The sequence below is a fragment of the Limanda limanda genome, chromosome 18, assembly GCF_963576545.1.
Source record: "Limanda limanda chromosome 18, fLimLim1.1, whole genome shotgun sequence".
Taxonomy (NCBI): domain Eukaryota; kingdom Metazoa; phylum Chordata; class Actinopteri; order Pleuronectiformes; family Pleuronectidae; genus Limanda; species Limanda limanda.
Window position 1 is genome coordinate 12,140,681 of NC_083653.1, and position 21,204 is coordinate 12,161,884.

General features: G+C 40.7%; 2 protein-coding genes across 2 annotated transcripts; both read left to right on the forward strand.

Annotated features, from left to right (window-relative positions):
• Positions 1-420: 420 nt before the first annotated feature.
• scml4 (Scm polycomb group protein like 4) lies at positions 421-6,162 on the forward strand. Its single transcript, XM_061092049.1, has 6 exons — positions 421-424; positions 828-1,030; positions 1,644-1,770; positions 3,730-3,942; positions 4,120-4,265; positions 4,450-6,162. Exons 1-6 carry the CDS (start codon positions 421-423, stop codon positions 4,573-4,575), a joined length of 819 nt encoding a protein of 272 aa, XP_060948032.1. The 3' UTR covers positions 4,576-6,162.
• Positions 6,163-7,188: 1,026 nt separating this feature from the next.
• On the forward strand, positions 7,189-8,206 carry LOC133024647 (mitoregulin-like). The gene is made up of 2 exons (XM_061091808.1): positions 7,189-7,417; positions 7,919-8,206. The coding sequence occupies exon 1, from the start codon at positions 7,244-7,246 to the stop codon at positions 7,412-7,414; it is 171 nt and encodes a 56-aa protein (XP_060947791.1). The 5' UTR covers positions 7,189-7,243; the 3' UTR covers positions 7,415-7,417; positions 7,919-8,206.
• Positions 8,207-21,204: the final 12,998 nt, after the last annotated feature.

Consider the following 21,204-nt stretch of genomic DNA (forward strand, 5'->3'; position numbering starts at 1 on the left):
AGCAGAGAACAGTATAGAAGCAGACGAGCTGGAGATCCATCAGGGAAATATCCAGAAAGCTGCTGCTGGGGTGAAGCATCACGCAGGCAGTGATTACCAGACGGCTGTGTGCATGGTAGGCAATGCAATGCAACACTCACGTTGATTCATGTCTGTGTGTGTGTGTGTGTGTGTGTGTGAGGTTTTCTCTGTGTGATTTGATGTGAGGTGGAGGATGGTGGGGACACCGCATGTTCATGTGCTCTGTCTGTCTCTGTTCCTGTTTCTCGATTTCATTATCCACCGCTCTGCGATGAAGCCAAACCATGTGTGTGTGTGTGTGTGTGTGTGTGTGTGTGTGTGTGTGTGTGTGTGTGTGTGTGTGTGTGTGTGTGTTGTGTGTGTGTGTGTGTTAATTAGCCAAACAGAGACAAAAGAATAATGGGTACGAGACATATAATTAGTGAAACATCCTCTGCTGAAGTTCTGCGGTGCTGCTCAGCTGGCAACTCACATGCTCGCTCCTAACACAAGCAAAGGGTTTGTGTTTGTGTGTGTGTGTGTGTCTTTGTCTGTCCCTCTCTGTGCAGTAATGATATTTATTGCAATCTTTGCAGCTGCAGAGGGGGGAGGGGTGTGGCAGACTACAAAGCTTTATGTTGCTTTGTTTCTATTTCCTATATTTTCTGGGCGGGTGTGTTTGCATGTGTGTGTGTTTCTGAGGGTAATAGTCTGACATGTACATCTCAGCTTCCGCTCCACTTTGACACAGAGGCAGTGGTGCGCGCAGTTTGAAGCCGCCACTTCCTGTTATACTCTCAGTTTAATAATCTCTCTGTCTCTGTCAGGTCTGATGAGTGCCCTGTCTGTCGGCTCCGAAATGCAGACTCCAGCCCCCGGCCCACAGTTTACAGTGGGGCCGCCGGGGAAGGTGCCCGGCAGGAAGAGAGGACGCCCCCCCATTCGTAAGCTGGAGTTCCAGAGTCACTATGTCGAGCCTCTGTCGCAACTCAAAGTCCCGAAGAAGAGAGGCAGGAAACCTGGCTTCAAGGTAACTTTCACTTTACTGAGCTTCCGGGAATCTGTCTGTGACTGCACAGGATGTGTTCATGTGGAGTGTAGGTCACAATGTGGTGTTATATATATATATATATATTTGATATGGTGGTTCTGTTGATAGTGGAATTACTTGGAGAGCCTCCATTTTTATTTAAAGGGGGGATTACAGTGTTTTTCAACCTGGCCCTATAGTTTATAAATGTGAGTGTATAAATGATGTATAAATTATGCTTACAAAAGCCACTGCAACACAGTAGCAGAGGCTTCACTGTAATGGGCAACTGCGACCGTCCACGAAATATTCACTAAAACAGATTTTTTTAAATATATTATTCTAAACTGCTTCCCAAAGTTTTAGTTTGTACCAATAATTTACACACACACACACACACACACACACTGTTATAAAATACTAGAATCCGCCTTTTAAACCCTAGTATTTCCTCTAGTGGACCAAATGATATATTTCTGTGTCACATTTGCCAACATGGATTCTTTTACAATGTTTTTCAATACAACATATTGTTTTCTTATGTATGATCAGAATCACAGCTATAAAGGGGCACTACTGATTTATGTATGTGTGTGTATGTGTGTGCGTGTAGCTGAAGCCTAGGATGTTGATGTCCTTGGCCAACTCTTCTCCGAACAGCACACCAGAACCCGAGATGGGCTCAGTCCCACAGGATGCTGCCATCGTCCCCCACTCTACCACACCACAGGTCCTAACAGGTAACACTACACACACACACACACGCACACACACACAGTTTGACTTCTACAAGGCAATTAATTGTGTGATTAATTGAATTAGGGATATAATGTCAGAAAGGTGAAGAGGTCGAATTTTCTAAGCTTCAGACCTGGGGCTCTTCAATCTTAACATTTCTAAACGTATCTCACACTCAGCTTGACTTGTTAGTGACTCTCTGGTATGAAATGTGCCCTCCCTTCCTTTCTTTCATGTTTATATCTTATCTTTTTCATCCCCACTGACTTTTTTATTCCGCCCAGCCAGTGTGTCCTCTTTGTTCCCTCAATACATCAGTCCCCCGTTCTCTGTGAGGAGATATTCTTTTAGATGTAGAACATTGACTCTTCTGCATGTCTGCATGTTAAATCAAAACCCCCGAGAATGTCTGTGGGTTTTTCTATGTATGTTTACATGCTTTCAATTGAGAAATGCATGCCTTCCAATAGAACCCAAACACATCATATTTCATATTCTCGTCTGTTTTCTGCGTTGCCTCTGGAGAGTTTTTTTTAATCTTCCACTTACACATACAACCATCATTTCTGTCTTGCTCTTTTTTTCTCTTCCCCATCCCCCCCCCCAAAGTTCTGTCCTGCTCAGAAATAGCAAATATTTAAAGATTGCCTTCAGTGTATTTGAGGTGGGAACGGGAATCTCGTAAGGACCAGCAGTTTGCTCTTTGTTCCAAATCATAAAAAGTGTTTGATGTCACACTGTAGACATACAGAAGCAAAGCGCTAAAAGACACACACACACACACGAACACGCACGCACTGGCACACACACGCACACATCAAAACCAGTTTACTCCCTGTGGTGCGTGTCGCTTCTCTGGTAGAATTGGAGAAGCCTTTCAAAGACAGTCCCTGCATTTCAAGCATACTATTTGGGATACTGTCTATGTTGAGCGCATTCCTTTATAAATTCAGATTTTTTTTCCTGTCATATATTCTCAAGTAACTTATGGTATTCCTATTAAAATATGAAGGTTTACTATATGATTTATAGGCTTGTCTGTAAATAAGCCTCCACCCTCACAAAAAAATACATTTGACTTTTGTGTAGCACAATGTTGATTCAACTAATTCAAGTATTTCCAGCTTATAAATCTGTTACCAATTAAACCTGTAACTGCTCAGCTTGGGTGACCTTAAAAACAGAACTTGAACAAAGAAAGGAGATTCATTATAATTCCTTAAAACCTTTCATCTTTTTCACATCCACACAGTAACAGACTGAGGGGCTTCAAGATGTGGCTCATAATTATTAATAGCTATTATCAGTATTCAAACTGCTCTCTATTGCAGCATGTAAGTCTGCAGATGTCATATTGGTCTGAAAGAAAGGTAAATTGTTTGTGCTTAAACATTAGACTATATATACTGTATTTTTAAAGATTGATGAAGCAGAAATATCCCAGATATTACATTTGGAACCTAAGTCTACCTGAAATGACAGAAAGAGCAATCATGGCATCCAGCTTTATGTGCAGTCTATAATTTGTACATTTGTATGGTCATCTGTTGTACAAAGTTGTTATTTTAGTGCTAAATGGAAGATGCATCTTCATGGTTTTACACTCTATCTCCATTTTAGAGTCTCTCAGACTGTTAACATTAGCATGCTAACACAGTCACAAGCATTATGCTAACAAGATGATTTAAAGTAGATACAGCTCATTCATCCGATAATGCCATTGTCATTAGCTTTACAGGTGTTACGTTATAAACAAAAGTTTGGGACAAACAGCAAAGTTGATCTGATTAATGAAGGGCTAACCCAAATGTTAGGTGATTTATCATCATCCTCGAGGGGGACGTGGATATGTGCTCCTGATTTCATCAAGATACATCCTTTGAGTAGTGTGACAATATTATATACTAAGACAATATTGTCCATATGATCTTTAATGAAGTCACTTCCTGTTGTTTCTCTAGCAGAGACACCAATGCCTGATGACTTCTTGTGCGACCAACCAGTGGACTCCAAGCGCTACGCCATCGATCCCAGTGACTCGGCTTTCAATGTCATGACGTCGCAGTACCAAACAAAGCACTCGTATGGTTACCGTGGCAGCAGTTGCTCTACCCCGATGGCTTTGTGCAGACAGGCGTCAAGCCCAGCAAGCTTCCAGGAGGCAAACAGAAATGGTGAGGCTGCGGGGGAAACCCTTAAAAAGACCATTCTCATGGACCAAGGACAATTCATATTCCTTAGTATTGCTTCCACAGAAGAAGGACTAAAGATAAATACGAAAGAATTTGCTAGAAATCTCTTCCCATGATGTTAAGCATTTGGTCATGAAATCCTCTCTCTGTGGTACATAGGTTGCAGCTCAATGCCGGACTCTGGAGAGTGCAAACGTCCTGCTGGTAAGGACCCATCGAGCTGGAGTGTGGAGGAGGTGGTTTGGTTTATCAAAGACGCCGACCCGCAAGCCCTGGGACCTCACGCCGATGCCTTCAGGAAGCATGTGAGTCCGAGTGAATTTATCTTGCAGTCCATTGCCATCTACTGATAATGTCACGCAAAATATATTGCAACAGATGTAATATTGGTAGTATTTTACTGATCCACAGGTTAAGTTAACTACATAACCAGGTCAAATGTGTGTTAAACTGTAGATTCTTAGTAAAGTGGCTCTGCATGTGTTCCAGGAGATAGACGGAGACGCTCTGCTCCTGCTGAAAAGCGAGATGATGATGAAGTACCTGGGACTGAAGCTTGGCCCCGCGGTCAAACTCTGCTACCACATCGACAGGCTCAAACAGAATCGGTTGTGACTTTCTGCAAAAGGGCCAAACACCTTAGCAGATTTCACTAAAACTGAACCAGTACTTAATCTCTCAGACTTTCTCAACCATCAGCATCAGCTCATGAACGCCTTCGGCCTGGGATTGCATACTTGACGGCTTTTACTGCATCTGCACCACATTTAGTTGACAAACTGGACACATTAACTGTAAATAATAAGACAATTTACAGCTGAAGCTTTTAAGAGTTTTTTTTAACCTTTGTTTACTGGTTATCTGAGTGGTTTTACATTGTAAATAGTTTGGCTCCACGCAGATGGCAGCTATTGTTTTATTCAAATGTGACTCTGTGTGAATGTGAATCATGGACACTGCAGCTACACATCTGGAGACCAACACAGACGTCGTTCAGACCTGGTGTTAACTTCCATCCTGAGTGATCTGATCACAAGCATTCATCGCTAACTACAGACCTGAAAACATCCAAATGCATCCTAAACGTGTCCTGAGGACCAAACACTCAGACCCCATTTGGAGGAGGTCTGTGAGGCATGTGGCAACTTGAGAAAAAAATATTTGTACGCATGTCCGAGCTCACAAGTGACGGACGTGATTAGGAGGCACATTCAGGACCCATGTCATCCAGTCACCGATGTGACTAGATCTCTCAGGACGGATGTTAGTACCAGATCTTAAAAAAGGTGGTGCTTCTTTACCTCAGTAGCATGTTGTAACTTCAAAGACGTCTTGCTGCTGCTAATCTATTTTGTTCTATATTGATGACGATGGTTATGCAGGTAACTCTCAAACTAGTTATTAAGTTGATGAGCAGTTAGTAAAAGCTGCTGTCTTCAGAAATCAAAAAGAAAGCTGCACAATGCCAAACCTGTATCAGCTGGTAAAATAGAAGTCCTTGGATCCATTCTCTGTTTTATCCTGATAACAAATAACATAAGACTCCAGAAAGAAACAACGTATCTCATCTCCTAGAAAAGTGAATCAAAGTGATTGGGACAAACCACAGCCGAGTGCCAAGTGAATAAACAGTGAAGCCATGAGGTATTTCACTATGCTGGTGAGCTGCTTAGGATCAGTCTGTTTATGAACATGACAGGAAGAAAAGAAGATGGACTTTCACCATGTTAGATTAGATTTCTTTATTTATCCACACAACGGGGAAATTCACTTGTTACAGCAAAAAAGAGAAAAACAGAATTTAAATAACAGTGCCGAAGCAACAATAAAAAAGAAAGATCAAAATATTCACATATATTGCAAATCGTGTTACACTCGCTGGTTTCAATATTGAGTAACAACCTTGCAACTGTGTCAGAAGGCTGCAAAGTGATGTGAGCCATAGCAACTGGTAGCAAACCCATAGAAGTTGATGCTCAATGAAACCACTACTGCCACAACACTGAATCACTCTTCTCATACACTGTCTACATGTGACTTCCTGATGAGGCCAGTTTATATTCCTCTCATGCAACTTCTCTCCAGTTTTGTTTTGCATTAATTCACCTTAACACTGTAAAATGTGTGAGGTAAAACATCCTTAGCATTAAGAGTAACAGCATTAATAATATTAGAAGCCATCAAACACAGTTTTGTCTTTTAAAATAGTACAAACAACTTTTAAACTCATTGATTAATCTGATGCAGTATATGGCAGATTTGTATAATTTGTGATTTAACGATATTTTTTTTAAATGTATGTACAGTTCTCAATATTAGATATTTTGTGTTTAAGACATTTTTGTTAATTTGCTAGAAGAAATGTGTGCCACAAAACAGACTAATGTGAATTACAGCATGTATGTTTATGTATGATTCTTTGTGTATTCCACGAGTGTCTACAGCTATGGACTACTGTCATCTTCGGAATAACTAATAACTGGAATTCAACGATTTGTAAGAGCAGTTGTTTCCCAAAACCAAAATATTTTAAAATGTCTATTTTATTATTTGGCTCATGTTAAATAATTTTGTCTCCCTATTTACCTTTCCCTTCCTTTTAACAGGAATGTTTTTTTTTTTATAAAGCGCTCTTTTCCCAGAAAAAAATAAAATGTTTCTAAATGAACTCTGGATACATTTCAATTTTTATCAACTGTTAATAGTAAAAAATAATGTTTGCAGTGTGGGTCAAAGGCAACAATAACATTGAAAATCCTATAATCATTATTATAATTATTGTTATAAAAACAAAAATTGGTATCTCATAATTATGACTTAGCATCTCCTTATTTTGAGATAGTATATCCTTATTATGATTTAGTATCTCATAATTATGACTTAGCATCTCATAATTATAATTATGACTTAATTATGAGAAACTAATTTCTTCGTCACAGTGGCGGAAATGGGCTTCCATAAGTAGTAGATGCAGGGTGGTAATAATAATAATAAAATAAGTAAATAAAATAATACACAAATTCTTAATATAGTATTATTATTGTTAGAAGTAATATCAGGGTGGTAGTAGTAGTAGTAGTTGTAATAGTAGTAGTAGAAGTAGTAGTTGGCTACTAATATTATATTAGCAGTGTGTCATGGTTTCCGGACTTTTATTTTGGAGACCACGAGATTATCGTTGCCGAAGTATCGCGGGAGTTGAGCGGATGTCTTCCTGGTTGACTGTTTTCACGCCGCCGCCTCCAACGTGTGCTCCCCCACCGGCTCTGCTCCAGAGGTGAACATGGCAGACGTCTCGGACAGGTCGCTGCAGCTGGCCGTGGTGGTGTCGTTCGCCGCCGGCTTCGTGGCGGGCTGGCAGGCCAACCGGATGAGGAGGAGGTTCCTGGACTGGAGGAAGAAGCGGCTGCAGGACCAACTGTCAGCGACTCAGAAGAAGCTGGATCTAGCCTGAGAGGTCAGGACAAGTGCTCAGCTGCTGTGGGAACACAGGCCTGTACTTATAGGAGAAGTAATAGTACAAGTGATAGTCAGTATACATAACAAACCATATGTGTACTACTATACTAAACCATATACTATTATATAAACTGTTTCAGATTGAGATCTTTAGTCCATCTACTTTCACACATTCTTTTCAATCACTTCCTAAAACCCACTTAGAGTAGACCTTGCATTCATGGGATGTTTTGTTTCTATCATTTTCTTTTCACCTTTTCTTTTAATTTTTTGTTTTTCACATCACAGCTCTATATTTATTCATTTAATTACACGTACACGCTGCACATTTTTATTTATCTTATCTTTACTTTTCGTGCTCTGCTGTCTTAGCACTTTGTAAACTTATTAAAAAGTACTAAATGAATAAAGTGTATTATTATTATTGTATTATTTCCCTCCTGTCATTATTTCCCTCATGATCAGTGTCTCATCACTGTGTTTGTCCTTCGTTTGTCAGATTCGTGGCTAAGATCCGGAAGAAGCTGCTGTTTCCTGGATGTTTGGAGAAGACGCCTCATCGTGATCTTCCTGTTCTGCCTCCCTGTTCCTGCCACACCTTCCTGATAAAGACTGGACTTGATGTTTACTATATGGAAACACAACCATACCCCTCACATGGCACCTTCCTGCCTGCCCTCAGACTCTAGTGCGATCAAATATATGAACTGTGTCTACAGGGATTTTCCTTCTCAGCGTTTCTCTTGTCTACATCTGGTCCAATAAATTATTGTGTTTTTCAAGTTTATCTTTTGTTGTTTTACTTTTCATTTGGATGGTCAGTGACTTCGACCTCATGGAGGGGACAGGGTGGGTTTTACCTGTTCTCATGCAGGCAACACATTAGTGAATAAGTATAATGTTTTGTTTCACTTTTGGTTACACTGAAATTAACTAAACACAACCAAAAACACTTTTGAGGTGATTCCAGATTCAAAGACTTTCAATGCATAAAACAATGTTATTAAGTAAATATTTAATATTTTCTCATAGTAGTTCAGTTCCCTGATGATTAACCTGAAAGTGCATCCCAGTGCTGCTGCCTCACCACTGGTGTATAAATGTCAGTTTGTGACACATGCATCTTGTGGAGAATGTGAGAAACTATAAATACTTAAAACTGTTCTCTAAATGTGGTTTAAAAACAAGCCAACATTTCCACGCCGTTACAGGAGGGCGTGAACCTGATCAGTTCCACCTGATTAGTGTCAGTAATATTAAAAGCTCAATTCACAGTTTTTCTGAATTGACAAAACACATGTCCTCTCAACACAAAACTCAAGCTACACTCACAAAACCTTTGGCTTGTCTTAGGAAATCGACAATCGACTCAAAACTTTTTTACTTTTTTCGAAAACCAAACACTGCCATCAGATAGCACACAAAGCCAGCCCATGCATAAACACTACACCCCATAAATAGATGCAAAACACTGCACTCTGGGCGTAGCAGGAAAACACAAAAAAATATATGTACTGTAGGATATTTGCACTATCCTGCAACTTATATGCAAACAAGAAAACCTGTCATTCTGCCTCAGCATCGAGCCTCAGGGGCCGAGTCAGGCCACAGGACTTCATCTACACCACAGTTGATCCTGAATGAGGTCGACCATCCAGAGGTATTGATGACATTAAATGGTCCTTAATTAACCTGATTGGTCATGTGTGTGCTCAGTTATGAGTGGTTGTGTGTTAACGATAACAACAGGGTGTTAGCTGTGTTTAACCTTTGGGAGCTCTGGGTTTCATTCTGAGCTTTATTTACAGTCTGTGGTTCAGAGCAGACATTACAGGGTTTACTTTGAGCGAGGGCTCTACCTGCTGGCTGAAAGTGAGAATCACAGCCGAACTCTGCTCTGTCACACACCAATCACATTGCTGCGTCAGATCAGCCACAGTAGTTTGTCAGTAGTATGACTTGTGTTGCTTATATTACCAGAATTATTCAAATCTGTGATTTTAAATGTTAAACTATGTCATAAAGCCAGGCATGTGAAGTGAAATATATAAAGGTTCAGTGTGAAGAGTCTAGTGGTGAAGGTGCATGTTGCAGCTGAACACCCCTCACCTCCCTCTCCCCTTCCAATCAGGAAAGAGAAGCTGTAGTTGCCTTCAGTTGTCATACGAGCTCAAAAGGTGTTAAGTTTGTCCAATCTGGGCTACTGTAGAAAAAATATGGCGGCCTCCGTAGAGAGGTGCCGCTCCAGATGTAAATATAAAGTTTTTAAATGAGGTAAAGAAAATAATTCATCAAATCCAGATGAAATACACTAGTGAAAACATCACAAGTATTATTTTATATTAAATTTCTGCCAGTACATCCCTTTCACCTAAATCTTATACAGTGGACCTTTAAATTGAGAGACGACTGTAGAAATCTCTGTAACTATGATGCATCATCATCTTAATAAGTTGTAAAAAGATCCACTCAAAGTCCACTGGCAACTTTTTAATTCATCCACATCTGACTGAGATGCTTCTGATAAACATTTTGTCAAAACCTCTAAGTTAAACAACAGTTGAAAGAGTAATGGATTAGCTATAAATCCAAATTTGTAGATTAGGTATATAAGGTTGGGTGGATACATATTCACACAGTGGGTTTTCATTCTCATGATTGTTATTTGCACAGAATTGTACACATACACTTATTGTCAATAGGTGGCGCTAGTGCACTTTAATACTAGTGCACTTTAACCACTGAGTAGAATGCTGTAGGCAAAAACTTGCTGTCTTTCATCATCAGCGGTGTAGCAGCCCTATTACGACCCCTCAGCCAGCTTAAGATGTCCATTTTCCTTTTGCTTTCCCTCAGCGGCGCGATGGCACTGGAGACGGATCAGGAGACGTTGAGTGACAGATCCTCTTAGAATTGTCCGTCTCCATTTATTTAGTGGGTGGCACAGTGGTGCGGTGGTTAGTTACGGTTCGAATCTGGCCTTTCAGAGTGGAGTTTGCATGATGTCTCTGTTTTCTCGAGGCACTCCAGCTTCCTCCCACACTCCAGAGAGATAGGAGACACTCATTGGGTTTAGTGGGAGTGTGGATGGTTGTTGGTCTCTGTTTGTTGGCTCCTGTGATGGTCAGGTGACCTCTCACCCAACGTTGGCTGGGACTGGCTCCAGTCCTGCTCAATCCTCAAAGGATGAGTGGTTTAGATAATGGGTGGTTGGAATATATTTCGGTTTTAAGTGCACAGAACAAAGTGCAAAACGGCCATATGTCAGAACACAATTATTTTGTCCTTTGCAAACATATATAATAGAGAGGAAACGGCAAAAAGGAACTTTTGTAACGGTAACTTAAAGGGTTGAGCTCTAACTATTTGCCCAATAAACTGAATTTCAGATCATTCAACAGTTAAGTTTATTGGGAGTAGGATTTTGAATATTTCTCACTAGAAAAATGTTATGTTAAACACTAAGTCATGACCAATTCATGCCTAACCTTAACCTTGACCTAATCACTATTCACATCTTACCACTTACCCCAACCAGGACCTCAGTAATTACTTTTTGTCCCATAAGGACATGGCTGTGGTCCCCATGTGGTCTACTGGTCCTGACAAGGGAAATGTTTACACTGGGAAAGGTCCACAAGAGGTAACAAAAACAAGTACAACCCCTCACTAAGGCATAGCTAATAACAACACCCTCCTGTGAAAACTTATTTTATGCCATTTTTATTATGCCTCAATACAGAAAACATATCATCACTTAAACTAACACAGGAAAAACAGATTACAGAACACAGTACAAAACATGTAAACAGACCGATAATGGCAACAATTTGTAATCTGGCCACATTATACATGGATTATTGTTACAAAGCAGCGTTCATAGGCATTTTTCAGTTTCACCAACGTCCTCTTTTAACTCTCTTTAATGTCAGAGCCGAGTTTTTTAAGGGGAGGAAAAAGAGGGATGACAGACAGTTTAGCAGGAATTAAAAGATGCGAGAGAGTGGGATGACAAATGGAGGGGGAAATGAGTGTCATGGGAGGAGAAGTGTGTAGCTGTTTGTGTTTTGGATGCTAGAGAGGGTGTTTTTTTTGGTGCCTTTTTTTTGGTGCCTCGGCGTCTAATGCTTCGGCTAAATTGTGATGAATAGCTCGCTGAAGTGTGTGCAGCGCGAACGTGTGGATGGCCACTGTCTCTTCTCTGTTTACTTTGCAACAAGCTGTGCGCCCGATTGTGTTCAACAGTCGCACTGGTGCTTATGTCTTAGAAGTGTTTTCAAAAGCGGACGAGAGGGATGGTGACTAGAGGAGATAATGTACGAGAGACGGGAAAAAAAGAGTGCATGAGAGAGAGAGAGAGCGAGAGGGGGGGGGGTTCACATTGACTGCTATGATTGATCAGATTTTTCCTAATTGGCACGTAGACCTCAGAGCCTATGTCCTTCGCCTATATTGAGTGTGCTCAGTGAGTGTCATGTTTAATAAGCTTCCCGATTGACTTTCTGGTTGTGTGATTGTGCCCTCTGGCTGTTGGGTGACTGCGAAAAACGAGAGGAAAAGGAGAGAAGAGGAGAGGAGAGGAAAGGAGAGGAGAGGAGAAGAGCGAGAGACAATTTACACAAAAGATAGGGGGTGAGCAGAGAAATAATGAAAGGCCTCTGCTTGTAATGGTGGAATACAAGACCAGATGTTCCTGCCATATTAGCGGCTCAGTGAGTGTCCACCTTCGACAACGTGTCTCCAGTTTCACTATCCAGGGATAAAGCTAAAATATCCCAGATACGAACGCCACCATCTCTAGCATTCGCAACCAGGGGGATGTGGCCGAGGCAGCGAGGTGCCACTGATACATGTTTTCAACCAATCCAGTGTTTATAGCATCGAATATCTAATGGAAACTACAATTACTACAAAAACAGAGGCCATATTTTGGAAAGATTGATTTGACTTCTTTTATTTAGTCTATGCCCCATCCATAAACATGGAGAAGGCGCGGTGTTTGACCTACGGCCCCTGGATCTGTCATGTCATCCATCTTTATATGCAGTCTATGCTCTACACATCAGCACGGCACTATGAGCTAACTGCTAACGTGGAAAGGCTAACAGTGACAATGTTGAGCAAGTCAACTGTTTACAATGTTCACCCACGTATTTGTATGTTAGCATAGCAACCAGGAAAATGTATGCGTACTTATTTCAGGAAAATATTCCTGTATGGGTCAACATGCAGGCTCACTGGAAATACTCCACGATTATGTGTTATCTTTCTAATGCTTTCCACATTGCAGCAAATGTAAATATTCCGTCAGCATACGCAAAGTTGAAACACACACAAACACACACACCTGAGCTACGATCCAATACACACGGCCGAGTGCTCACATGTTTATGGATGACTAGGACCATGTCTCAGATAAGTACTGTGGACTGTGGCTTTGGAGTAACATGCTGCAAAGACTTCCATTTAAAGTGATGTGATTCTGTTTCACTCGGTTTGATCAAGGCTCATTTTGTGACACGCTCTACAGATGCAGAGAAACTTCAACAGCAGCGTATCCGTCTTAGAAACACAGAAAGAAATGTCTTATAATAGTCAGTCTCTAATATAATTATTCTTAGTGGCCGACAAGAAGAACGGGCTTTTTTTTTTTTTTTTTTTACATTTTTAAAGTTGTTTCAGTGCCACCTTTTTAAACTAAAGTCAACTTTATAAGCTGGCCATAAGGTCTTATTAATTGTAGATAAATTAAGTAATTACATTAATTTGCGAGGTGTTTTTGTCAGAAGAGGCTTGAATTTACCCGAGACACTTAGACATCAGGAGCCATTTGGAGTTAATTGACTTGGCAGCGGACACTTTGAGATGGGGAAGCTGCTCATACTTCATGGACCGGTAAAATTAGAATTTATAGCTCAGTCATAAGCTGCTAACAAAGCAACCATTTGAGTGGCCAGTTTGTGACAAAGCAACATCAACCATTTAAAGAACAGTTGCCCATTTACACCGTTAGACAACTTGTCAACTCACCAAGAGTAAAGCCAAATCACCTTGATCGGCCCGAGTGTTTTTTTCAAGTTTTTATTTTTCAGGTTAGTTTTTCCTCAGTAGTTATTTGATGCTATAAAAACATGGTGAAACCTTTCGATTGACAAGTGAGACTGACTCGTGATCGGTCAAGTGCATTAAGCGACTGGACCTCGCTACCGGGGCGCCATCTTCTGATCTATACTGTGAAGACTCTGGTTCCAAAATAAATCTAAACTGCAAGATGGCGGTAACCATATCTGGATATCTTTGCAAAACGAGATTCTGTGAAGATGTGTCGTCCATCTTATAATACCGTCTATGATTTACACCTACCATAGACACTTTATGAACAAAAACTATGTTTTCGGCTGGTTTCTGGCCTTTGTGATTCACACCAAACAGATTTTTCTCAATTGAGCAGGACATTTTGCTTTCCTGTCAACCTGCTATCATGTGAGCTTGTTCTCAGTGGTGTAATGGTGTGGCGGCGGCGGCGGTGGCGGGGGGGGGGGGGGGGGGGGGGGCACTTCAGGGTTACAGCCTCATTTCCCACTCGGAGCGTTCATGCTAAATGGATGCTCTCAAGATGCTGTGTATGAAAGCACCAAATGAATGACAGATGTGGCATTAAGCTGGAGCACACACACAGCCCCCGCACACAACCTCTTATCTCACTGTTTTTAGTCTACTTCAACAATCTGGGCTCGTTCAAGTGGGTGTTTGTTGTTTAAGCTCCTCAGTTATGATGACGTAAAAACATATGTACTTACGGCTCTGTAAAGACTAAAGCAGAACCACAAGATGTACATTTCATACCCTGTTCCTAAACCTGGAAACCAAAGTTAATGATTTGTATCTGACCAACATGTTTTTATCCTACCACCAATATTTGTACATTCATACTGTGACCTACAACATGTACATCTCAGAGTTGGATTTCAATATGAGCCCAAGGGCTGATCATTACACCAATATCAATAATTATTGCAATATATGTTTCATCCATAGCAATATAATAAAAGTCCAATATATATGGATTTATTGCTAATGCATTGTTTAAGCACAGTGAGGGGGTATAAGACGATTTATAAAATGTTATACTGTTTGTAAAGTGTTGGTCAATCTCTGCTCATAAAAAAAGTTCAAAGTTACAACCTTCACTCAGCAGCAAGAATCTTCAAATTTCACAGAAAATATAATGGATATCGACCGATATATATAAAAAATCGTGGTATTATTTTATGTTGTGTTCTTACAATGAGGCGAGCAGGCCAGAAAGAAGGGAGCAAAGCAGCTGGCACTTCGAACTACAAATTCTTGAGAAATACTGAAGAACCGCTTGAAGGACACAGTTTTGAAGTTCACATCATATGGTCCAAGTAAATATAAACTGACATCAATGGGACTACTTTTGAAAGCACTACAGAAGAATAAAAAAACGACCTTAAAGTCCATAGCCAAGCGGGATGCCCTGCAAGGCCGCCGTGCTAGTTTCCCACTCCTTGAATCCTCAACACTAGAGGTGCATTGACGAGGGCCACTGTTGGAGGATGACGGCAATACAACAGGATGTATATTAAGATGGACGACATGACAGCTCCTCGAAGGTGAAGCTTAAGTGTCACCCTGGTGGCTGGCTGCAGTGTATATCATTAACCCAGCTTCCTCCATGTTGGTGGATGGATCAAGTATGCTCATCTCAAATATGGTTCTGTTATTCTAGGTAGTTCTAATTTGGTTTTATTGGTTATTTGATGATGTAAAAACGAGGTGAAATGTCGTGATTGACAGCTGAGACTGACTCACAATTTGTTAAGCATGTGTATGGGCGGGACCTCACAGCCCCCCTCCCCTGATCGCTACTGCATAGACTTCAAATGAGCAAGATGGCGGCGTTCATTTCAGAGGTATTTTAGCATAATTTCTGGACAGTGAGAGGAAGAAGAGACATGTCGTCCGTCTTCATATACAGTCAATGAGTGGTGCTCAAACCAAGTGTTGAGATTTGCATGATGTTATTGTGTTGAGTTTAGCGGTGGAAGAGGAAATGAGACCGTCTTCCTGCACATGCCTCCGAAGTCACATGCACAGTTCACGCGATCCAATCACAACCCAGCCTGTTTGCCCGTAAGCTCAATTTAAAATGTTCTCTCTCCCTCTTGTCATTGTAATATGCTACAAACTTCTGTATTCTGTTAAACAGGTCTTGTCACTTCCACTGGCCCTGCTTTACTCAAGATGCCTTCAGGGACTCCGAACCCCTGATATGTGGTTTGTTGAAAGATTCACGTTTTTATGTTGCTATAATTCAACTGGTTACACCGAAAGTTACGTTGCTACATGATGTTTTGAGAACTTGTCCCATGAGCCGTTTCCTCACATTGACCATCCGCCCCCCTAGAGTCTCTGCACGGCCCTGCTGGACTCTCAATCTAAAGCTGCAGTACGGCCGGCAGCTTGTTCACTGTTTCCTTAATGTATGGAAACATCATTAAAAGTATAACACCGTCTTTTTTATTTGTGACCATACATGCAAATAAGACATGAGGACATGTTGACAGGAGCAGACAGTGTCATTTAGACACAGCTGGCCTGAGACAGAGACAATCTGAGTGTGGTGTCTAACTTTGCTTTAATTTAAATTAACGGAGCAGGATCTAAATGCATGCTCGCTCCCAAAGGAAAATCCATCACATTTAACGTATTCTGTATTCACTGGATGTCACGTTGCACATTTTTTGCACAGTTGGCAATTACGCCTTTTTGAGCAAGGTGCATTTTGACACGGGCAATAACCTTGGTACAATTACCATAGTCCTAAATAAAAGAAAAAAAAACAGAAAACGCAGATGTACAGTGTGTGAAAGCTTAGAATGTGGGTTTTTCTCTCATAAACATGCCACACGCACACGCACACACAGAGACACACACACACACACACACACACACACACACACACACACACACACACACACACACACACACACACACACACACACACACACACACACACACACACACACACAGTTCCAACAAGGGAGTATGCTCACAAAATCAGCTAGTCGGTGAAAACTGCTTATTCCAGCTGATGGAGTGTATAATTCCAACATTGGAATAATAATGACCGCATTGTAATTCAGATGGATAGAATAGAAATTCGATTCTGGGGCCCTTTTTTGCATATTGTCATTATTGAGTTCTGCCCCGTTGTTCTCCTGAAAGTGAAATGAATAGAGAGATGGGATGAGTTTACATGTCTGACTGGCTGAGGGGACCCACAAGTCTCACCGAGCAGCAAACTTGAGGGACCGGAGTGAATCTAAAGTGCATCTTAATTATGTCCCGGAATAAAACAGTATAGCGCACCCACAGAGAGCCACCCTGTTGGTATATGCAACTGGGAAGTAAATGGCTGCAATCACATTTAAACACCCTGGTAATTACAGTGAGAACAAACAACATTTCTATACAGCATTTCCTTATAATGCCACTTCACCGGGTGGAGTGGCCTAATTGTGCTCCGTTTGCCTCTCTCTCGCTCGGCTTCAAACAGGCACACAAACACTAATCAAAGCGCTAAATGTCCCCGTCCCTCCTTCACTCAGGGCTGTCGAGTGCCTATGAAGAACGAGATGTTCCTGCTTTCCCTTTCACTTCTGCAGTCCTTCGCTCGAGGCGGTAGGATCGCCCGGGTAGAGGGGCTAGCTAAAGAAGAATTTCTCAGTGCGGATCAATAAAGTATCGTGTTATGATTATTATTACTTGAGGGAGTCTGCTGCCTTTTTTTCTCCACATGATTTACTTATCTTGCTCTTAAGGAAATTTGGAACTAGGGAAATTAGATATAAATATTCTGAAGAAAGCTAAAGAATAAACTTACTAGACCCAATAGACGAGCACTATTGTAGAAGGATGTATATTGTTCAGGTTGATTAAGGTAAAAAAAAAAAAGGGAAATAAATGTCTGTTTAGCTTTAAATCTTGTGCCATATTTAAGAACACATAAGTAAAACTGGTCAGCAGCAAATATCACACTCAAAAACCGAGGTCTTTGAAAAGGGTAATATGTGGGGTAGAGAAGAAAAAAGTCTGTTTAAGTTATCTTTGGTAAAGTCTGTGTGATATTAAAAGGAATTTTAGTTTCTCAAGGAAAATTGAAATTGGTTTATTACTTCTTGCTAACTCTTTCCTTTTTTTTTTTTAACCCTTTTACTCAAATATGATGACTTCTTCCCTTATTAAATTCTGACTTTTTTATTGAAAAGTTTTTCTTCAACACATCTCTTATACTCATATTTTTGCCGAAATGTCCTCTAGTGTCAGTCGGAGATATGACAGGAGGACATGAAGAAATGAAGCGACATAGTTGTAGAGAAGCATCACGAACAAAAGCGTGTATGACTCTTTGTTTAGGATCAGCTGGATATCAAATGTATAAACAGTCAATCCTTCCAATTTCAATCCTGCGCCGTTCATCCCTCATGTAATAAGCATGACGCAGGTGTTAATTAAAAAGGCTCAGAGGTCAATTTACCAGCAGAATAAACACAACTGTAACAGGAGCTTTCAAAGGCGTCTCACAGGCTGAGATATGGTCGGGTCACAGGTGTATTGGCAGATGAATAAAGGGGAGGATTGCTCCAGGTTATTCCTGCAGTGACGGGCTCTGTTTTTCTCCTATGTGTGGGCCACAGGCAAAGATAACATTAAATACTGTTCACATTGACTCATTCTAACGACCAAAAGAAAATTGGTTGCTAACACTTGCAACTGTTGTAAGAAGTAAATAACTTTTAAGTGAACTTTAGGGAGAAATTTGTTCATCATCAAACTTGGCCAAATCACTTCTCACTTAAATCCCACTGATGGGGCCAGGTCCTGGGTATTAGAGGCTGTTCAAGATTGACCTTTATTTATACTCTTAAGAGGAAATTCATGAATGACACAGCGGCACAAGAAAGTAGCAGTAAAAGGAGAAAGTATAGTAAGAGTAAAAATCTGATTAAAAAATTATATTAAATTGTTTTAATATAATAATTAGGTATCTGCAAATGCTTGAAAATAAATGAAACTCTTCTGATAAAAGAGATTAAAACAGGTGAAAATAAAGTATAGCAATTATTCTATACTCATTTTCATATTTACCCTCCACATCCCACTGTGCTTTTTGTTTTGTCTTGCCTCTTGTTTTCATCACAGTTTAGCTGGTTCACTGGTGCATATAGAAGGAGAAAATAGAATTAATGAGCGTCTCGGTAAAAAAATTGATTTGGGCGTTCAGCTCCCTCTTTTCCTTGCTCCCGCTTTCACTGCAGTCGTGACAGTTTAATCAGTCCTTTGCTCAATGATTTAATAAACCTTTAAGAAGGTATTTCCCCCTCCCTAACTGCTTCACTTGATAGCCCTCTGTCCTGATCGTAATAAAATAAGTTCTGCTTAATGGGGAAATAGGTTAAAATAACTTGAAGAGAAAATAAATTTGAGAAAGTGATTAATGGTCCCAATCTAATGAAATCCTTACGGAATCATTTGTGTCCCCCGTGTGGTTCCCAGCCCATTCACAGGCATTCACAGGGGAAACCACTATACTTAACACAATACTTTAACTTGATCCAGGTCATCTGTAAAGATAAAACAATCTCAACTGGGACAAAGAGCGTAATAGTGACCGGACACTTTTCGAACGTCTCTGGTTCCAGAAGAAAATGTCCTCATTTATTTTAACATTGACGTTTCGATAGTTGTTTTTTAAAAGAGTTTCAAACCTGGAGCCAGGTCGACTAACCACCAGATGAATCATAAGCAGAATATTTGATTCAGAAGAAAAATATTATTGGAAAATCTGAAATAAAAAGCTAAATGTAAAAGACTGTGTACATAAATATTTGAGTGAAGAAACCACATATCCCATAAACCATTGTGAATGATTTTATCCAAAAGAATTTCAAATTTGTTCCCCCTAATCTCTAAAACATCATGGTTGCTCTGTGGTAAATGTCATAAAAGTGATATTGTGATAAACATTTCCATAGTAGCAGCAAACTCCACACATCAGAGATGTAGCTATTACATATGAGGATTGTGGGTAGTGTAGTATGTCTCGTGGACTTTGCAAATAACTGATGCATCATACAGACTTATGAATTCTCCAGGAGCATTTAAAATCATTTCACAATCTCAAAGCTTGTGGTAAGTGCAACTTGGATGGTTAAAACATTATGGGTCATAATCTAAATCTCTATTCAGAAAATGAATGTGATTTTCTCTTCCAGAACCACGCTGTTGAGCTGTGTTGTGTTGTGGATTACGTAAAGTTTTTGAGAGATAAAAAGTTCGAACATAATCACTTGTTGCACGTTTATCCTCAAATATGTAATCACAGTCAGACATGATGTTTGTCAGGGGGATGAACACACTTTGCACCCACATTGGCTTTTTTAGCACATGCATAAATCCAAACTCTTAATGGTCTATTGCAAAACGTCTGATAGTCACAGATGGATGAGGAACATTGACGCCAAAATGTGACAATACCTGCCCGTGAACGCAGCAGGTGGAAACCCACTCGTCTCAGCTGTGCTCAGCCGTATTGCCCTCTCTCATCTTCTGTCCCCTCTTCCCTTTGTGACTTTGATCTTACATGTTGTGACTCTGCGAACCCGCTCCCCCGCTCCACTTACACCTGCAGACAAAGAGGGACGAGGGAGAAAGTGTCGGGCTTTTAGTGAAAAATTGTCAGAGAGACACAGACACGCGCACACACACACATTCAAGGGCGCATATATCTGACATCTGCACAACAGCTGTTCGCCATCAAATGTGACATCAAAGGCCGCTTGTTACTTGGACTGCATTAGCTTCCTGATGCTTCGGCTTTGATAAGGCGCAGCATCACTTCGGCGGCTGACACATCCTCCTGCACCAGTGTCTGTGCGTCTATACACCACACACACACACACACACACACACACACACACACACACACACACACACACACACACACACACACACACACACACACAAACACTAAGTCCTTCATGTCCCAACAATGCGAGCATCTTTCTGGCTGTCTGCATAATCAAATGAAGACAGATGACACGCCAGAACTCCGGCAAACATCATCTCTCACCGAAAAAAAAACTCCCCTAAAGTTAAGGCCGTATCACTGCGCTGTAACATCGCAGGCTATTGCAATTTGTCCTGATTTTCCAAAAGAGAGAAGGTGAGCTTAGGCACGCTTATCAGTACTGTCACTGGAGCGGCAGACATTTTATTTTTCTCCTCACTCAAGGAGCTAAAAGGTGTTTGAGCGAGATAAGTGCAGCCGTCTCTTCATGTTCGGCACATTAGCAATCTGCTGCCGTTCTCTACTAGTCGCCATTATCGAAATTAATTTGAGTGTTTATATATTTTATATGAAATTAGCAAGTGATACCACTTTTCATCATGCTGAATGGCAGCGAGCGCCCATTCGATTCTGAAAGTCTTTCATAATGTATATGCACATGGATAATATATAGATGGAAAGAGGCTGTTTATGTGTATCTGTGATGATGGATTTTTCTCAGTCTTCATGTTTTAAGTGTCTGGGGAGAGGGAGATGCTCTGGTGATTATAAAGAAGTGTTGATCTCTGAGGAAGGAAGCATTTCTTCTAAATCGTCATGTCTTAATCAAAGAGGTAAAATGTCTCAATTTCTGCAGAGGCCACATTTATATGCATAAGTTCGCCAACTTGACACATGTCAAATTTCTT

Bases quoted from the DNA above. Each gene is read 5' to 3' on its own strand.
- scml4 (XM_061092049.1), top strand. The intron at 1,771-3,729 runs GTAACACTACAC...TTGTTTCTCTAG, and splicing joins CACACCACAGGTCCTAACAG to CAGAGACACCAATGCCTGAT. The intron at 3,943-4,119 runs GTGAGGCTGCGG...TGTGGTACATAG, and splicing joins CCAGGAGGCAAACAGAAATG to GTTGCAGCTCAATGCCGGAC.
- LOC133024647 (XM_061091808.1), top strand. From the start codon at position 7,244: ATGGCAGACGTCTCGGACAGGTCGCTGCAGCTGGCCGTGGTGGTGTCG.